We start from the raw sequence: 20077 nt of genomic DNA on the forward strand, positions 1-20077 counted from the left end.
CTTCAAGTCTTCTGGGATTGCTTTGGTAACTGCATCATTGTTGCTTATCCACTTCTTCAATTCAAATCCATGCCGTGAGAGAAGAGGTCGTAATTGGTTGAAGACTACAATTGCTTCTTCCGGACTTATTAAACGAAATCGTCCATGTAGAAGTTGTTTTGTATTGCCTTTGCTGCAATCGGATACTCCTTTTTGTTGTCCAGTCCCACTCGCTTGAGAGCATAGTTTGCACAAGTTGGAGAACTTTTAGCTCCAAATACGTGACGCTGATATTCGTATATCTGAACAGGTTCGTTAGTTCTTGGACGCCTTAAGAACCTCAAGCATTTTCTATCCTGTTCGGGAACTTGCACTTGTAGAAACATCGATTCGATGTCAGCTGTCAGGGCTATGGGTCCTTCACGGAATCTAAATATTGTTCCAATCAAGCCATGTAGCAGATCAAGTCCTGCTAGTAGCTTATCATTAAGGCATACTTCTTTGTATTTTGATGCGGCATTGCAAACACGTCTTACTTTGCCAGGCTCATTTAGGGTTTAGCACTGGATGGTGGGGCAAATACCATTCTTTCCCGAAGGCGCCTTTCACTTCGGACTCGTTCAATATCTTTACGAATCCTTTTTCTACATCTGTATCTATTGACTGTTGATACAAACTCTTCAAGTTTGGTTCCCTTTGGAATCTTCGCTCCAGTGAGTAAAGCTGACCCAGGGCTGAGCTGTAGTTGTTCGGTAGGTTTGGCTCTGGTTCACTCCACAGCATTCCCACTTCGTACCGCTCGCCTGTAAATTTCGTCGTACTCTCTAGCATCTTCTGTGCCTGCAGTTCCTTCTTTGAGTGGCTGACGACGTTGATTTTGGAAGCATAGGTTTCTATGTCCCACCAGGTTTGAATATTCTCTGCCTTTTTCACATCTTCAGTGAAGGCGAAATGACAAAAATTTTGTCTTCTTTTACCCGTCATGGGTCCACTGACTACCCATCCTAGCTCTGTTAGAACGACGAAAGGTTCACTTCGTGTTCCTATCTTATAGTCCAGTGGGCGTTGTAGCTCATAAGCATCTTGACCAAGGATGATGCCAACTTCCATCAAGTTGAAGCTTCTGTTGGGTAGAACACTCAAGTGATTGAAACTTTGCATCAGCTTGTTATAGTTGTAGTTTGTGATTCCCAAGGGTATTGACGGGTGTGCAAACGCTTCGATTGAAAGCACTTTCGAATGTAGTCCCTTTATTTTGAGAGGAACCTTTTCTGTCTTCAGATCCTTCGTTCCGTGTATGCCAGCTATGTTGAGCGTCACATCGGTGCCTTGGGCTCGTAACTTCTCTTGCACACTTTGATCGATGAATGAAACCGTTGATCCACTATCGAGGAAAGCATATGTGTTCAGCCTGTTGCCACCGCTCTGTATTGAGACAGGAGCTATCTGAAGAAAGCTGGTAACTTCGTTACTCTGGTTGATTGTTGCTGCGCTTACGTTGACTGCGTGATTGCCCTCGTCCATTTGGTTTTCTGAGTGTAGCTATCGGTTGTGCCTCTTGATGCATCCATTGATGCCGCACGCATTGACTTTACAATCTTTGATTGCATGTCTTTTGCCTAGACATCCGTAACATAAGCGTTGTTTTCTCACTGCTGCGTACCGATCATTCACTCTCATGTTCCTGAATAATGGACAATTCCATATTTTATGAGTGCCATCAGCTAGTGGACAGTGATCACTTTGCGTTTGCTTCTTTTCTTTCACGTTCGAACTTGCACTGAAGTTCGATGTTTTCGAGAACCGTTTGTCTCTATTTGTGCTTCTTCGGTCTTCTTCTCTTCGCTCTCCCTTGAAAGCTGAAAACCCTTCGTGCACGAGTGCTTTCCTAGAAAGCCATTTTTCAAACATAATCAGATCAGGCCAATCTTCATCTTTATCATCAACATAGAACCACCACTTCTCTTTGAGAATTTGGGGTAGTTTATCTACTGCCATATACAGTGTCGAGCTCGATTGCAGATCACCAATCTGCTTGTACTCTTTGAGCACATTCACAAAGTTCGAAACAAAAACTGAGAAGGTGGTCAGACCTGTTGAGTAGTGAGGTTTCACCTGACTTGCTTTGCGAAGACTCTCCAGTTGTGCATCAATGATCACACGAGGCCTTCCAAATTTCCTCTCCAGAATACTCCATGCAGCACCATAGAACTGTCCAGAATAGCCCATTCCAGAGATTGCTGACCTTGACTTGCCTGACAGTAGAGTCTTTAGATGGCTCATCTTCTCTGAGTCTGGTATTGGTCGTTGATCCACTGTAGCAATGAACATACTAGACCACTCCGGCCATTCGAGAGGGTTTCCGTCGAAGTTGTTCAACTTCAGCTTTGGTAGGCTACTACTACCTGAATAGCCAGTGTTGTATCGTAGACCAGCTCTGGGGGAAACGTCTCGTTCTTCAACACTTGAGGATCGGTCTCGTGAACTGCGATATCGTGAGAAGTGACTATGCCTGTTCACTTCAGGGGTTACTTCGAAGCGAGCTGTTGATCGTTCTGTTGTTAGAAGGTTGTCGATCCTGCTGGCCCAGTCTGAGACATCTATCTTCTTTGGGGTCCTGTTGAAGGGTGATTTATCTCAAGCACCTGTTGATTGGGAACGAGCATCATCGTTCTCTAATGCTGTTCTCTTCAATTTGCGCTCTAGCTCACACTCTTCTTGCAGCAGTTGATGCTTGGTTTCCAGTTCCTTCATTTGCATTTCCAGCTCTAGCTTCCTTCAATCAAACCGTGCCTGTTCCAGTTGCATCTTGGTTTCGAACTCGATATTGAATTTCTTCATCCTTTCCTCTCGCCTTTGCTTTGCTGAAGATGTTTCCGAAACATTCTCCGTCTCTTGGCCACTGGCTGTTGCTCCATTTTGCACTGTTTGAGCAACTGGGTTGTTCGTTGGGTAGTTGTTTTTGCTCTCGCTATCGTTCACTGCTTGGGTTGCGTTGCTTTGCTCTGCTTTCATTGCTGGTTGCATGCCTTTGCTTATATATGCAAGCCAATGATAGTCCAAACTTGCTTTGCACTTCCTTGCTTCTTTCAGATGCTCTTCAACGAAATTAGCTTGATAGGGCACAAGCTTGTTTCGACGCTGCAGTTGCTTGGGTATTTCTTCCTCTAGAAGATGAACAGTCTGTTGGCAGAGGACCTTTAGTTTGTTGGGTCGATCTGAATCTTCAATTAATTTGCAGCCAATCCCTGTTTTGGCGTTGACTTCTTCCAATAAATCTTGGAACTTCTTGTCGTACCTTTAAGCTATTAATTGAAGCTCCTCACTGCTGATTGTGCTAGGATTGCCTGGTTGCCTTTTGCTTTGCTTGTTCCGTTTAAACGAGGTCAATTCTTCAACGTGTTTTGTGAATTGCACTCGCAACTTTTGCTCTGCCTCACTGGCGTTGCGCTGTTGATTCGTTTGATTTTCTTTGGGGGGTGCCTTCGGCACTCTCTTCATCAGATTGGACAATAGTTTGCCTTCCACTGTCCGGGTCGGCGGACCAAATGTAACGGCTGCTCTCCTATCAAAGTCAAGGAAAACTTTAAACCGCCCAGTTCGTTTCAGCGGTTTCAAATCTGTCCGGATATTGTGTTTTTTGCAGTTAACTTTTGTGAACTGTATTATCCGCTATACTCTAGAATGCCGTTGCATTACTTGATGTTTAATGATGTCAAATAACTGCTTCTTCGGCTTTGCTGAATAACAAATAACTTTGCTTCAACTCAGCAAAAGTCCAAAACTTCAAATAACCAGTGAGTCTCAAATTAGATGTTTTTCAATGATATCTCCTCAACCACAAATACTATTAAATAAAATTTCACAGGGCTATGAGCGTTAGGTAGGTCTACTATCTGACTTATAAATAAACAGCGCTGGGTAAACTGCGTTGGTGGGGCTACCTTTTATATTTTATACCCAATCTTAATACATGAGCGAAAAACAAAGTCTTGTATATCTTTGCAACCAAGTTCTCAGATCTACCGATCAAGAAACTGGAATCAACCTAGGCAACTGGTAAAAGAAAGAAACAAGAACTAACAGTTTATCTGCTTTGTAACTCTACTTATAAGAACTTCGTTCCGCAATGTGAAAATTTGAGAATTCCAAAGTCAATTCTATTTTCAATAAGTCAGAGTAAAGTTAGGTTAAAACTGTACAATCACTAATATGATCTACAGAAACAAGACACGATAACAAGTAATTTACCGCTCAAGAAAGTGTGCTTCAATACGCACTGTATGTTAGTTTGATATAACCAAAATTGCAAATTTCAACTGATTTTTGGTAGTTTTTCAAGCTCCTTTTATGCTGCCATTCACTTGGATTTACGTGTCAAATTCAAATGTTGAGTGGTTGTAGATAATAATGTCGACAGAATGTGAACACTTTTCCATAATGTCACTTTTTCAGTGTAAATTTGATGTCATGGGAAATTTGTTAACCATGTAGAAGTTTTGTCGAAAATTCTTTATCAATAACAGGTTGATTCGCAATCCAATCGCAAAGAATCTGATGCAATACTGTTAAGTCGTAGTATTGTTTTGCTGGTGGTTGAGGTAATTCGAGTTTGAGTTTCACTTCATGAATGACGATTGTGTACTAATAATAGTTGCTAAATATAAATGTTGAACAAAATGAACAAATCTGTATGGCTTCCGTAGAATGTAGCATTAAAATTTGCTTGTCATGCTATTCTAAATTGAACTGCTTGAAATGACCTTGAAGTGCTATTCAATTTGATTTCGGAGTTGTTAAGCTCAGCCGCAATATAAACTGTGTAAGTTTGCTTCAAGTAATATAAGCGACTAACGTTTGGCCAATTGCGTCATTTGAGAGCAATTTGACCAGGTTGACCGTGTTTTTGTTAGGGCTGGCACTGGAAAAGGAGCTGAGGGTGCGAACGGCGAAAGGGGAAATCATTCCGCCAAAGAAAATGCCCTTTACACCATCGTTTATGACTTCTCAGCAGTTCTGATTAACTGTACACTAACAGACTAGTAGAGCTCTAAGAGAGCTGCTGAGCCACTTCATGACCTCCTGATACTACCCGTTTATCCCGTTTTTTTTTGGGGGGGGGGGTGTGTATTTCTTACTCTGGTATAAATTGAGAACATTCAAAAAGTAAATTTATATTAAGGCTTCATAGATTAGCTGTGACGCAATAATCCTTGACTGCATGCGAAATCCAGATTTCAGACGCAATGGTATCCAGATACCCCAATTTAAATTTGATGAACAACATCTGATTTTTTCCAGAACAAAATTGTCTCAAAGTGTAAAAAATTTCAGGTGTTTTCAACTAAGATTAATTTTGCAGTAGAGGGAAAAAGTTGCTGAGAAAATTCGATCACAGACAAATTTTTTCTTGTTAAATTTGCATAAACTTTCATCAAATTTGCAATGGAGTATCTGGTAAGTTACTATTGCGTGTGTATTATCTGAACTTCATATGCAGGCAATACTGCTAGTGAAGGGGAACAATGATGTAAAATTGGGTATCAAAAATTGATTCTAATTTTAATAACATCGCCTCAAGATTTGAGTTTTTACTTCGGCGGGCTAACTTATTTTGATGTTCGGTGTTTTAAATTCTCATGATGATGAAAATCAACAAACGTTCAGGCATCTGTTGAGTTTGGGATTTGAGTTGAAATTAGGTAAATTTTTGTTGAAAATTCTGATGAAATGAAAACTAGACAAAGTTGACAACAACGAAATTGACATAAAAGAATATCAGGCATTCAAAAAAATCTTACCGGAAATTAAGAAAAATACGGACTACCTAATAGAAAAGAATCCAAAAAAGTAACAATCTTGATAGTTGGCGCAACTACAATGGGGTTGGTTATTAAAGGCCAGTAGACGTACCCGGAGAAAGGTGACCGATCACCTACGATATGGTATGTATTAAGAGAATCAAATATTTTGAACAAGAAATACTCTGTAAACAGTTTAGTCGGACCACAAAGCTTCTTCGCTATATTAAAGGAACATCTTTTTAACGAGACTTATATGCGCAAATTAGCCCGATGGAAAGATAGATTACGAATTTTTGACTCTTAAACGTGCTTCAAGTGTGAAATCTTTGAAGCCAAATCATTAAGGTAGAAATTGAAAAGAGGTAGAATCATTAAAAGGCTTCAAAGCAATTAACTCAAAAAGTTCCCCACGTTGAAATCAATAGACGTGTGAATTTCAAAGTAATTTAAAAACAACCCGACAACACGGTAAGGTATTAAACAAAAAGTGACTAAGAGAGCAAACCATATTCAGCCTATTACGACATTCATCCCGAGGCCCTCTTCAGAGCACTTTTCTGAGATAGTGAAAATTTGGTAATTCTGGAACATAATACAGGTGAACGCAATCCAGTAAATGTTTGCCTCAACAATATCAAAGTAAGGCAGACCCTATGAGGATTTTTTTGCAGCCTTAAGGTATATAGAGTTAGCGCTAATTATTTCTGCGCGCGAAGTAGACTTACCTAGTTCTCTCAGACTAACCTATTCAGTAAAACATTGAAGGAGTACTTCAATTACAACGGCGTATAATAATTAACACCGGAGTCAAGGTATTGAGAACACACATGGCGTGCTCAACTATGACTACAAGACTGACTGAAGTAAGCCGTACAAGCGATATATAAAGGAGAATAGAGTCTTCTCAGTCTCTGATTGTCTGGCGGCTTATGTTCAGTATTTTATCTGCTACAAAAGGCTGAATCCTCAATCACAGATGAAATCGGCCCATCCAATTGCAATACTTCACCATCAAACCACTGAACGACTGTCAAGCCCGAAATCATAGCAGAAACCATGAGAAAAAGAAAAGGTTGCTAAAAAACAAATATAAAAGCCAACTGAAATCATCGAACAGATTATGGAAACTCTAGAGAAGACAAATACACCACCGCCGATAATAGGATGAACTCAAACAAAAGCGAGACAGTTGTAAAAGCTACAAACAACACGGGAAACATTTAAGAACACATGTGCCAATCCGAAAACATATAAATAAAGGAACAAATTTACATCAAATCAAAATAGGGCAGGTACTTGGCTAAGTGGGTTAGAGACATTTTGCATTGGAGAACCCAACAAAAACAACCCTTAACAAATTCGGACACATGCAACATTGACAGCAGAGAATGGGAAGTCCAAAATCCCGAACAATCCCGAACCCGACCTTAATCAGAAAACAGAAAAGTACGGTACAATTTGAAATGCAATCAAATTTAAAGTTTGGAAAAAGCACAAAATAAAACTAAAATAAAGATCGTGAAAGGCTCGTGAATGCGAAACCAACAAATTTATACGGCCCAGTAATCTATTTAATACTTCAATTCAGTGAATCTCGCCTCAATTTGACCCAAAAAGGTGCGTTTTAAAAGCCAGAAAAAGGAGGTATCGCTGAAAAGAGGTTGTTTCGGATTGGCATCACTGGAGGAGAGAGACAGCATGAGTTACCCAAATATTTTACGACTGCCTGACTCTAGACGATACCAAACGCTAGACGCGAGTTAATAAGAGAACCGATCACTCACCTACGGCAGAGAATAAGATGAAGACCCTCATAACCGGGAGAGAAAGTTTGAGTTGGAAGAATACCATGGATCATTGTCCTAAAAAACTAGGCATTGCTTTATGACAAACTTTAAACTGAAACTCTTAAACTTAAGTTCAAACTTCAGCAGTATTCTACTGTTCTGTATACTTATATACACTTTGTGACCCAACCCCTTTTATCGGGAGTCAGATAGTCTTGACTGCTGCGTCTAGACGTGACATTGAGTAAGCCATACATTATATCAGAAACATGCATATCATTAAATAATAAACGAGATGATGTTGCTGATCCGATATAAATGTACTGTTTGCACGCCGATTACGTAAACTCTTAGTGGACACTTGTGACTGTATTTCATCACTGCTATCCGTTTGAGTCACTATTTTCTCGCGTTCAGGCCTACTTTAGCCTTGAGAATTATCGACGAAATGTTGATCTAATTTATCTAAATTTTGATTATAACGTGTCTATATTTCTCATGTAAAGGTGATTTACAATGTTTGTTCCGACCCACTTGTGGGGGAGCAATTATATATTCAAATGGCTTTTTTGTTCAGTCAATTTTGGCCGATCGATATATTCATTGTAGTCCAGAATTGAGTCTGGTATCATTAGAGAGCCCGTCCAGCGCAGAATATGGACTTAAAATATTTTTTTGATATTCGTTTTTTTACAGGCAGTTATCGAGGCTTAACTTTTTGTGAATAGTGGAGGGAACACCGTTGTTTTTATTCATATTTTCCGTATTTCTTGACCTCATTTTCGTCAATTTTCCGAAAATTTGTAGAAATTCTTAACAACAGTGCTATTGATTTTACTGTTAGGGATAGAGGAGGATCGCAGATTGGTTTTATCCTTGCCTTTTGGTTGAAATTGTTGCTAAGTTTTTCAAATATCAGTCTTTCAAATCAAAATGGCTATTTTGATTTGAAAGACTCTCAATTTCCATAGGAATCTTTTGGAATGAAAATTTTGCAGGTTTTTCAAAAAAAAAACTCAATAACTCAATAATTATACAAAAAACATCAATCATTTTTGGTTTATTGAAAAATTTCTTTTGCTATTGATCTAATTGGCAAACATATGAAATTACGAATTGTTCTTGTTGGAACCGCAGCAGGTCAGTGCTAGGATGTCACTCATCTTGGATTCTTACAATCAATTATTATTTGGATTTTAGTTCGGCTCGGTCTTCTTCAAAATTTTTCTTTCTTTTGTTTTTTGTGTTGATTATTGACAAATATTATTTCAAATCAAGACCAAATGAATGACAGATCATATTTACAACAAAATGAGGCCAAAAAATAAACAATGTCTTCAGAGAAAAGCTCGAAGTTTTTACAGCGTTGACCATATGTTTTCGTAAATTTTTTTTGATTTTATTTGTTTTGATGTCATTTGTCATCCTTTAGGCAGCTTCATGACTTTTCCTTTTAACAGAAGATCTAATTAGGTTTTTTATGAGCTAAAGGTGCACACATTTAGTGCTTTCAGCTGTTATTTAATGCCTCTTAGTTTGAATTTGTTTGTTGTCTTTAAATGTCCTTTAAGTTTTGAAAGTTGCCAGTTTTTAAAGCTATATTTTTGTCCACATGTAGACTAGTTTCAATAAACAGGGGCCAAATTTATTCCAAATGGAGTGAAGGACGCTCTTTATATTATTTTTATATTTATCCAATGATTTCTTGGCTTTCTTACTACAATTTAAAAAAAGTTTTGTGATTTTTGGTTTTTTGCATATATTTGGAGACTTTTTTGTTCCTTTTTCAAATTATCACATTGAGGACATTTCCAGTCGGCAATGAAAGAAAGCGCAATATTTTTTGGACTTTTTCTGTTTTGCCGCTTTTTTCGGTCTTCTTGTTGTCAAATGGCATGTTCCTGACAGTCAAAGGCTTTAATTGCCTCTAAAAATGTTCAAAAGAGTCTATTTACTGATTTAAGTCTATAGCTAACGGTCTGAATGACTTTCAATCTATTATTTTTTAGGATAATATTTTTGGACTTCCCAATTTTTGATCTCATTGTTGTCAGCAAGTATTTTAGCATCAATTTTGACAGGGCTCATCGACCTCCTGTTGCTCCAGACAACATTTCTGGCATTGATTATGTTTTTTGTTTGATGTTTTTAGAGCTTAAAGATGTGTTCTCATAAGAAATTCGTGAGTTTTTGATACTGTTTAAATTTTCGGGTTCTTTTGTACTGCTTTTAATAAAAACCTCTTACAATGAAGACCCATTTAAAATCAAAGAAGACCAGATCAGAATATTCAAACTTTTTTTTGATCAATTTGAAATTATTAATGGTTTTCATTGTATTTTATTTTTAATGGCTTCAACTCTCTGTTTTCGATAAATTCTTTGAAATGTTGAGAAATTTTGTTTTTTGTCGTCTTTTAATTAATTCAGACTCATCAATAACAGCTACAAACGGCTCGCTGAGTTACTGAGAGTTAATTTGTTTTACTTTTAAGTTGAAACGTTATGGTTTGTTTGAATTTTTGCAAATATTTTTTTGTTAAAAAAATCAGTGAAGTTTTCAGATTTGCCATCTTTTTAAATTTCTTTCTTTGTACTTTTGTCTCGGTTTTGACAGGTCGCATCCTCTTTCCAGTGAATAAAGATTGCATTGTTTTCTTTCGTTATCCGAATTTTTCAATGTTGGGTTTTCAATTATGGTTTTTCAATTATGGGTTCCTTGGCTTTGGTACTGTGCATTTTCACATAAAAAGTGTGAAACTTGTGTCTTTGCCCATTTTTGATTTTTTTTGTTTACTTGCCACATTATTGAACCATTGACGCGGCCCAGCTGCCGTTGAAGAAATGTTCTATTGAAGAAATTTAATGTTCTTCGTGAATAGCCTATGGTTTTAGCGGTTTTTGCCTGTATTTTTGTAGTCGTCTGATATAAAATTGATAATGACATCTCCTAATTGCTTCCTATGAAGCCTAAAAAAATTAACATTCTTAATGAGCCGAGCTGATACGCTTTGGTTTGAATCAATTCGAAGTTGGTTGCTTTCAAAAATAGAAACGTATAATTGAGCTTTGCCCAGTTTGCTCTTATTTGCCGACCTGTTACGAGTCGCATTATTGACAGATCCATATCTTGTCCAATGAAGTACCGGTTAATATGTTGAATTCATGTTTTACCTCATTCTATATTCTTTTTATTATTAAATGTTTTCCTAAAAATAAACGTCGAGTTTTGGTCGTAATTAATGTTTGCTACTGTTTTATTTGTAAGTTTGTCTTGTCTAGTACTCTCATTAATGGCAAGTCTCATCGGCCCTCTAATCAGTTATCATTTTTTTCCACTTAGTTGTTTGTTGAACGATATGTCGAATTTTTGGAAGTTTTTTTATCTCTTCCTCATTTGGTAGACAATAAAATAAAAACGGGGATGCGCTGAGTCGGAACATTATGTGCAAATGCACATTACCGAGCCTTCTTGTTTAATTATATTCAGAAATAAAAGAAAACCCAATTGGTAAATAGTTAAATAAAAGTCCCTCGCAATACTAATTGCCGGTTGAAAAACTAATCGCTGATTCGCATTTTCTCAATAACTCAGCTACTCGTGAGAGAAGCAAGTTGGTATATAATGTTTTAAAAGCAGTGATGAACGCATGGTGGCGTGGACACACTTTTTTTTATTTTGAGGGGTCTACACTTAGACGAATTCGGCCTGTGATGTCAATCTGCGTAGTGGTATTGTTATCAGGTGGTTGTTGTGACTTCCAGAAGACAATTTACGAAGAAGAAGGAGCTGAAAAAGGACTGTCACCTCTAGACTACCATGCCAGGATTATGGACTTCTTTTCACACGGGAAACAACTTAACTTCCTCAGCACGAGATCTGACGAGTACTGCGGGAACGTCGTGGCAGCAATTGGATTTGGAACGGGACCCTTCAGCTACTCGCGTCTAGATGACCGCGTGAATGCAGATACTTTTCACGTGTTCCCTCAAAATCTTCAGATACCGATGCGATTAAGTTATTTATTTAGCAATTTACAGCACCTTATGAATGTCGTGAATTTTGATTGGTTTAAAAGAAACGTCATTTGTATTGAACAACCATGGATATGCTCTTCGTTTGGCCCTCGCTCACCCGAACTTCAATTAATACTGCCATGAAACCAAACTTTACTGATTGAAATTATTTCGCAAAATTGTTTTTCTGACTATCTTTGTATGAGGTACTTCAATTAAAATCTGAATCTATCCTCAATTGTATTCTGGTTCCAACAGCTCAGAGCATATACTGCTGCAAGTAAACAAAAAAATTTATCAATATACATTGACAATTCAGTTTTTTCTGGTTACGAGGTTTCTGACTAAAATTTTTGGCTTTTTGTTCTGGATTTTATCAACATCAGAATAAATACGTTGACAATCTGTTGAAATTTTTATCAGTATCAATCCATGTTGGTGAAATAGAACAACTGAATCGAATTCAGATGATTACTTTCATATTTTGCCAACTAAATGTATCCGGACCAACGTCCCATAGTAAACCAGTAATGAATCATACTATTCCAATTCTTTAATTTTACTCTCAACAGTACAAAGTTCATGTCATTTTTTAGACTTTTCATGTTAAAATCAGAACAAAAATTTAGGTTTCGCTACGGAAAATAGAATACAATTTGTGTAATTCGTTTTTAAAAGTACTCTTTATTATAATAACTGCGATAGCAATTGTGTTGTCAATCTCGTCGTACTTTTCTACAGACCAAAGTATTTGTATTGCACTGGGCGCATTTTTAAACTACTTTTAAAGTTCAGCAAGAAAATCGTGTTAGAACAAGTTTTCTGTTTTTGGGCAAGATTTTTTTCGTTAGTTTGTTCTCTGCTTCCAATGTCGTCCTCCTAATTCCAACTAAATGAGATTTATGTGTGCGGATTGTGCGTAAGTATTTTGAATCCTTCAGCGATAAAATAATGGTTCTTATTACTTTGTCAGTTTTTTGGCATGCAAAGGATAGTAAACTTTTGAGTTTCGACCGTATTTATTGTTTGTTTTTGTCCTATCATCTAGTCTCATTATTGCCAGGTCTTACCAGCTTGATAGCGAGGCATAGATGGAAATATTTGATGGATTCATTTTTTAGATATTGTTTATTTTGACCTCGACACCATTTGTTCCGTCCGTACTTCTTTTTTCTGTTTTGCCTTCAAAGGACGCATATTTTTCATTTCAGTGATATAGCAATAATTTTTCAGCTGTATGCCAATAATTAATACTTGGGGATTTTTTTTTCAGAAATTAAAAACAGCTATTTGAGTTTTGCCCATATTTTTAATTTTTTTTTGCTGTCTACTCAGATAATATTATTAATGACAGATGGCTCTCGCGTAAATAGGCATCTGTGAACATTTCTTTCATACTTTCTACATCTCTTTCATCTTAATAAAAGTTATTTGGACAACAAAACGTTGGTGCAATTTTAAGTTCCACCCGTTTTTGTTAATCGTCGCAATGACTTGTCACTTCGACTCACTAAAGATAGCTCCAATTCGCTTGCTTTAGTTCCCTGCTGATATTTTAAATGAGTTCGAGACTATTCGGCTTCCAAAAAAAATTTCAATGTAGCATAATTTAATTCATTTAATGGTTTATTTTTAGATATGTGTTTCTTTGACTCAGACGACAATTATTAACAGTTTTGTTGATTTTTTGAATTTTGCCTTCAATTTTTGTTGTTTTGTCACTTTTCCCTCAGTTTAAATGATAAAACATACAATGCGTCTTTTTTAATGAAAATTTGTCGATGGTCAAATCATAAGTTTAATCTTTTCTTTGAACTGCTTGTTAGTGCTTGTCGTGTTAGAACTGTTTAACCAGCCATCTCCATTGATGATTCCCAGTTCTCAGGACCATTTGAACTTTTTCCGTTCTCAAATATGCAGCTGACTTTGTGTGAGTGACGTTATTTTTTTTACTTTCTCTCTCTCTCTCTCTATCTTACGTCGAATCTTATGTCAATTGTGTGTTACTTGTTTGATTTCTATCACTCAAACAGTAACCTCCCCTGTGCTGACTTATTGTTCCGACCCACATTTGGGGGGAGGAACTATATACTCAAATGGGTTTTTTTTGTTCAGACAATTTTGGCCGATCGATATATTCATCGTAGAGAGTTGAGACTGGTATCATTAGAGTGAATTCCATTGTTTTTATTCAAAATTGCCGTAATTTTTGACCAAATTTTCGTTAATTTTGCTAAAACTTGTGAAAATTTTTAAAAACAATGTTATTGGTTTTACGGTTAAGGATAAAGAAGGCTCGCCAACTTGTTTAAATCGTGATTTTTGGTTAATATTTCTGCTACAATTTTCGAGTTTGATACTTTTTTTAACTCAAAAAGGGCTCCAAAAAAGCTTTTGTTTCATACTTCGTTTAAATTTGCAGGAATTAGAGGCCTAACATTTGCTGCCACAATCTTTGAAAACTCCTACAAAAAATAGCTGTATATTCTTTCTGTATAGGAGTTTTCTGGAATTGAATTTTTGCAGGTTTTTTGAAAAATAAACCAAAAAATTATACAAAGTGCGTGTTTTGTTTCTGGCTCAATGAAACATTTCAATTAATAAATGATCTTTTTTGCAAACATACGAACTAATTAATTGTTTTTGTTGGACGCTGAGAAAAATCAGGGCTAGGGGTCAACTCATCATGGTTTCTTATAACAGTAATTCTTCGGATTAAATTAGGGCGCGGTATTTTTCAAAAAATTTTTCGCATTTTTGTTTTCTTATGCTGATTACGGACAAGAATTATTTCAAATCGCGGCCCAAAAGATGACTATCAATCCTATTTACAACAAAATAAGGCCATATGAAAGTACAGTATGTCTTCATAGAAAAGCTCATTGTTTTTATGTCTTTGAGAATGTTTTTTCGTACAAATTAAATGTTTTCGTTTTGTTTTGGATTCTTTTGTAATTTTTTTGTAGCCACCTGACTACGTTTCAATAATCAAAGGCCCAAATGGGTTCTTAAAGAGCTGCAGGTGAGCCTATAGAATGCCTTCAGTTGTTATCGAATGCCTCTTATGACTTTGAATGTATTTGTTTTAAGAGAATATTAGTGAAGTTTTGAAATTTGTCACTTTTTAATCCTATTTCTGTCCACATGTAGCTTAGTCACATCTTATATAGGGCAAAAACTCTTCCAAACGGAGAACCAAAATAACTCTTTACCTTGGTTTTAATTTCAAGTAACGTTTTTTGACTTTCTTACTACGAAATTTGATCAAAATTTTGTGAATTTTTGCATGTTTTCCTTTATTCGAGCTAGTTACTTATTCCCTTTTCAACTAATCATATTAATTATTGCTACAATTGACATTGAAAAAATGCGCAAAAACCCTTTTTAATGACTTCCGTGAATAGCTGATAGTTTTAACGACTGCGAAGCCGTTCTCTCAAAACTTTCTAGATTTGTGACTTTGCCTGTAATTGTGGTCCTTTTCGTTTTCATACGGCATTTTCCTGTCAATCAAAAGACCTAATTACTTCTTTAGACGTTTAAATAAATCTGTTTACTGATTTCGATTAGAGCTAGAAGTGTAAATGACTTTCAGTTAATTTTTTTAAGAAAATAGTTTTGTTTTTCCCAATTTTTGCACATTTTTCTATATCTGGGGTTGATATTTGTTCTCTTTTAGCTTATCAAACCGAAAACAGTTCCCTCTTGCATTGAGGAAATGCGCAAAAGAACGTGTTCAAATGCTTCAGTTAATAGCCTACTGTTTTAACGGCTGCGCATCCGTGCTCTCACTTAACCTATTTTTTTTGTTTTTGCCTCTATGTCGTCTTTTTTGTCGTTCTGTATTTTTGATGACATTGAACGCTAAAGGCTTTGAACGTTTCCACGATGATTTAATTGATTCTGTTTCATGATACCGGTTCATAGTTAAAGGTTTGAAAGACTTTCAATTATTTTCTTCATAGAAAATATTTTTGTTGTTCCCATTTTTTGTTATCTTTGTCGTCAACAAGTAATAAGTCTTATTATTGACAGAACTCATCAATTTTCTGTTGCTCTAAACAAAATTTCTGTTGTTGGTTATGTTTTGGCAGATGTCAATAGTGCTTAGAAATGCGTCTCCATAAGGATTTTGTGATTTTTCGATACTGGTCAGTATTTGTGGATCATTTTGTTGTCTTTTTCACGAAGACGCTTTACGTAGAAGACCCAGTTAAAATCAAAAGGAACTAAAGCAAATCATTTAATTGTTGTCGTCAGTTTAAAGTTTTTATTGGTTCTTTAATGTATTATAGATATACTGGCTTCAACACTGTGGCTTCAATAAATTGTTTGTGAAATTTCTAGTTTATCCGTTTTTGCTGTTTTTTGTCGTCCTAATAATTCGCTTCAATAACAACCAACGCAAGTGGATTCCTGAGCAGTTGCAAATTGATCTTTTTTTGTTTAAAGTTCAAAGTTTGTTGTTTGTTGGAACTTTTGAATAAATTTCTTTTAAAAATCAGTTGATTTTTGAGCTTTGTGACTTTTATATTATTTATTTCTAATTTTTAGCTTGGTCTCTGTAACGATAGGTGGCATCCCCTTTCCTGTAAACGAAGATCCAATCTTTATTATAATTTCTTTCAAACCAATTTTTCTTGGGTTTGGTACTACGCATTTTTATTTGAAAAATGAGTGGTTTTTGGATAATCGCTCATTCTTAGTTTTCTGGTTGCTTTCCACATTATCACACTAATGGGTTGGCCCAATTGGCGCTGTTACTTTTGCAGTCGTCCAACATATTACGTATAACGGCAAGTCTCAATTGGTTCACGTATAAGTTAGCGTTTAAATTGGTTTCGTTTTAATCATTTTGAAATTGGTTGTTTTCAAAAAAAGAGAATTGTATTTTTGAAGTTTTCCGTTTTTGCTCTTTATTGTCGGCCTGTCACCGAGTCGCATTATTGAGAGGATTGATATATTATCCAATGGAGATCTAATGAAGTACAGGTTGAATTGTTTAGATCGGATTCTTTCTTCATTTGATTATTTTCTGTTTTTTAAATATATTCGATGAGTTTTGGTCGTAATTAATGTTTGCTAGTATTCGTTTTTGGGTGTATCTCTTCCAGTGCTCTCATTGATGGCAAGTCTCATCGGCGCTCTAATCCAGCGTTTATTGTTTGCTGAAAGATATGAGATTATTTGAACCTCTTCTTTCTCTTCCTCATTTAGTAGACTAATAAATTCAAACGTGGATGGATGGGTTCGGAACATCATGTGCGAACGCACATTACCGAGGCTCCTTGTTGAGTTTACTAATTGAAGATTGACAAAGTGCATATAAACTATGCAGCCAACTTTAGTCTTCGATTTTTTGGTTGTTAGAGTGCTTGAAGACTTGATCTGGATAATCGAATTTGTGTTTTTAAACCAACTACTGACTGTAATTGAGTAGATTGCTCAAAATTGCGAGAACTGATTAAAAAAGGCTTTTGGTGAAATTTCTGAATTGCAACTTTTATTTCAGTGGAATTGGTGCGATTGTGCTTCATGTTACTAAGTTAGAACATTTTTATGTGAAATGCTAAAAAACATGGACTAGATTTTACTATTTTCTCAATAGAAATTTTCTTCGTTGAGTGGTAACTAATGTATTCAAAATATGAAATGAGAAATGAAGTGGAATTTTAATATGTGGTTTTTCTTCTTAATTATCGTTTTTCGGCTACTCTTGGTATCAGACAAAAATGAATACAAAAACTTGGTAAAAAGCAGGTGACAACCTTCAATTAGATTTGACAATAATTTTATAAAAAGATTGAAACTTCCAGTAGCTACAAACTGTCAAAACGGAAGGGAAAAACCAGACAGACAGAAATTGGCTTGATATCCCGTTTTTTGGTCATAAAATAGTGATTAATCGTAAACATGAATGGTGGTTGGGACCACTGGACATCTCCACTTTCAGTGATTTCTCAAACTTTACAGTCCAATTTGTGTGCATGACGCTATTTTTCCCTCTCTTACATCGATTCTTGTGTCAATTGTGTGTTTCTTATTAGACCTACCTCAATGAAACAAAAAGATCTGTGATGACTTGATGACTTTACTAATTGGAGATTGATAGAGTATATCTTTACTATGTCACAAACTTAAGTATTCCGCTTCTTGAGCGCTAGAGTTCTTGAAGATCGCATATGAGTCATCTAATTTGTGTATTTTCATGTTAGGAAGAAAAAAATGCGTTATAGATGAGATATTATTGGTTGTATTTTCAATCAAGTTATCAAGTTGTTTACAGAGCATATAAAAAGTATGGTTAAAATATTAAGACTAAAAACATTGAGGACTAGGATGAATCGAAAGATGTTTCACCGAAAAAATTTTTCTTGGCTAAAATTATCAGAGAAGTTGAAAAATAGATACTAAAGAAATTATAGTTTTGGTGAAGGTTGCGATTTTGTTTTTGCTGAAGACACTTCTCTGATGGTCTTTATTCTCTCATCCTCATTTTGGATATTTTGTTGATCTTGGGTATACTTCAAGTATGCATATGTAGCTGTTGTTTTTTGTGGCCGGAAAAACTTTTAACAGAAAACGGCAATTTCATTAGTTTGAACTCATCAGATTTCATTTCGACAGTAATTAGTATTAGCTTAAATTTTAAAAAGACCAGTGATCAATGTTAAGAAAGTTAAACGTTTTGATCTTAAAAAAGCGACCCCTAAAACTATCTGATTGAGTTTTGGTTTTCAATTCAGTTCTTCTAGTCTACTAGAATAAACACAACCAAATTTTAAAAACTTTGCCGCTGTTCAAATCAAATTTAACGTTTTGTTGTAAAACAAAGTTCTTTTGAACCAATTTGAAGCAATTTTTCATCGTTTTTGTCTCTTTTCGTCATCTTTATAAACTGGTTTTTGATGACGGCCGGTAATAATTTTTACGAAACCATCCGTTTAAAAAACGTTTTTGTTTTCGTTTTCAATGGCATATCAACTCAATCTACTGTACCGGCTGTACTTTCAAGGAGTCTCTGTTTTAGGTTGCACTGCATCGTTTAGAAGCATGAAAATGGGTTGTTTTTGCAGAGTTTAGTAGAACAGAAATGGTTGTGAAAAGATCATTCTTAAAAGTTTTACCAGCTTTGAATAAATTTGACTGATTCTTCCAACCGCTGTGAAAATTCTCGCTAATTTTTGACGCGTGGTGTCCGATGGAGTTTGGCAGTACAGTAGCTGGGTCATTGCTCCATATTGCTTGAAGATTTTAAAATTTCCGTTTTTGCCCGACAGATACGTCGTCAATAACATTAGACATCAAACATTCAGTTACTATTGAAGACACTGCAACTGTGAAAAACTGTGTCAAAGAAGAGTCCAATCCCGTTCCGTCCTTATTCCTGTTTAAAAATGAGATCAGTACTTATCAAAAGTATCTGCATATTGCAGCTTACGTTCTGAGATTCTTAACGAAATAAGCTGGCTAACGCAAACTCGATGGTAGCAAAACTAATTTTACTCAGCTTGATGAAGCCGAGCGTAATCTACAGTACTTCGTTGCAAGAGAGTCTTTTGAAAACGAAAGAAAGGATTTTTGTGACAATATTTTTAACGGAGGAGCTCCCCGAATGGACTAATTTGTTCCTCTGGCTGAATCAAGCAGTCAATTGAAATTGTTTATTGTAAAGCACCCCATCATCTTGGATGCACGTTACCCGTTTGTGGAAATTTTCCTTGAACAGACTCCTGTCAGGCATTACAATCGGGGCAATGAATACCTGGGATTAATTGTGCAGGAACACTATACAGCACTTAAAAGTAGACCGCAATTGCGCCAAGCACACTGCCTGAGGTGAAGAGAATTGCAAGGTAAAACTATGCAACCAACCATGTCCAATGCGACTAAGGAAAGACTAGCTTACCAGTCTTCTCCTTTTACAAGCACCGGCGTTGACTATTTTGGACTATTTTATATTAATATCCGCCGTGTTAGTGAAAAGAGGTGGGGATTATTCTTCAATTGTCTTTTTACAAAAAGTTGTCCTTGCTGAGACATTTACATCCCAGGATACAGAGTTCTTGTGTTATGGAACTTGAGCGGTTTCAGTGATGTAAGGGTGCACCCGCTGTTTTTCGGTCGACAATGGCCCCTATATTTTTGGAGCAGAGAAAAAGTTCTTTGAATTTGTTTACTAAGTGAATCACCAGCACCAGTGCAGCTGAGCTTGCTCACATGGGTAGAAGGCGGATTTTCAACCTTCCCAGCGCACTAAATCATGCTGGTTTTTTTGAAAGGTTGGGACGCATTTTCAAGCCCGTGTTTTGTACTGTTGCTGGCTCGCGTCACCTCAAAGAAGACCTGTTGCACGCTAAATTTTGTCTGACGGAGCATACTGTAATTGGCGTCCACTAACGCCCGTAAGCGCCGATTGTAGCAATTTTATTGTTGCAACTACCAACTACTTTCTGTTAGGAGATTACTACTACCGGCACCCCGTCTCTTG

The 20077-nt window shown here is 36.3% G+C and overlaps 2 protein-coding genes across 2 annotated transcripts in view; both read left to right on the top strand.

The window, feature by feature from the left end:
- Positions 1-15355, top strand: part of LOC142343042 (uncharacterized) — a 53309-nt gene extending 37954 nt beyond the window's left edge. Inside the window, exons 4-5 of the mRNA XM_075394729.1 lie at positions 11315-11529; positions 15266-15355. Of these exons, the coding sequence (XP_075250844.1) occupies positions 11315-11529; positions 15266-15355 (305 nt within the window). The remainder of the gene's footprint in view (positions 1-11314; positions 11530-15265) is intronic.
- LOC142342888 (V-type proton ATPase subunit F-like) overlaps positions 1-20077 on the top strand; it is a 245543-nt gene that overhangs the window by 96465 nt on the left and 129001 nt on the right. The gene's annotated exons all lie outside the window — the stretch shown is intronic.

Source organism: Convolutriloba macropyga, chromosome 7 (genome assembly GCF_964194025.1).
Source record: "Convolutriloba macropyga chromosome 7, txConMacr16.3, whole genome shotgun sequence".
Lineage (NCBI taxonomy): Eukaryota > Metazoa > Xenacoelomorpha > Acoela > Convolutidae > Convolutriloba > Convolutriloba macropyga.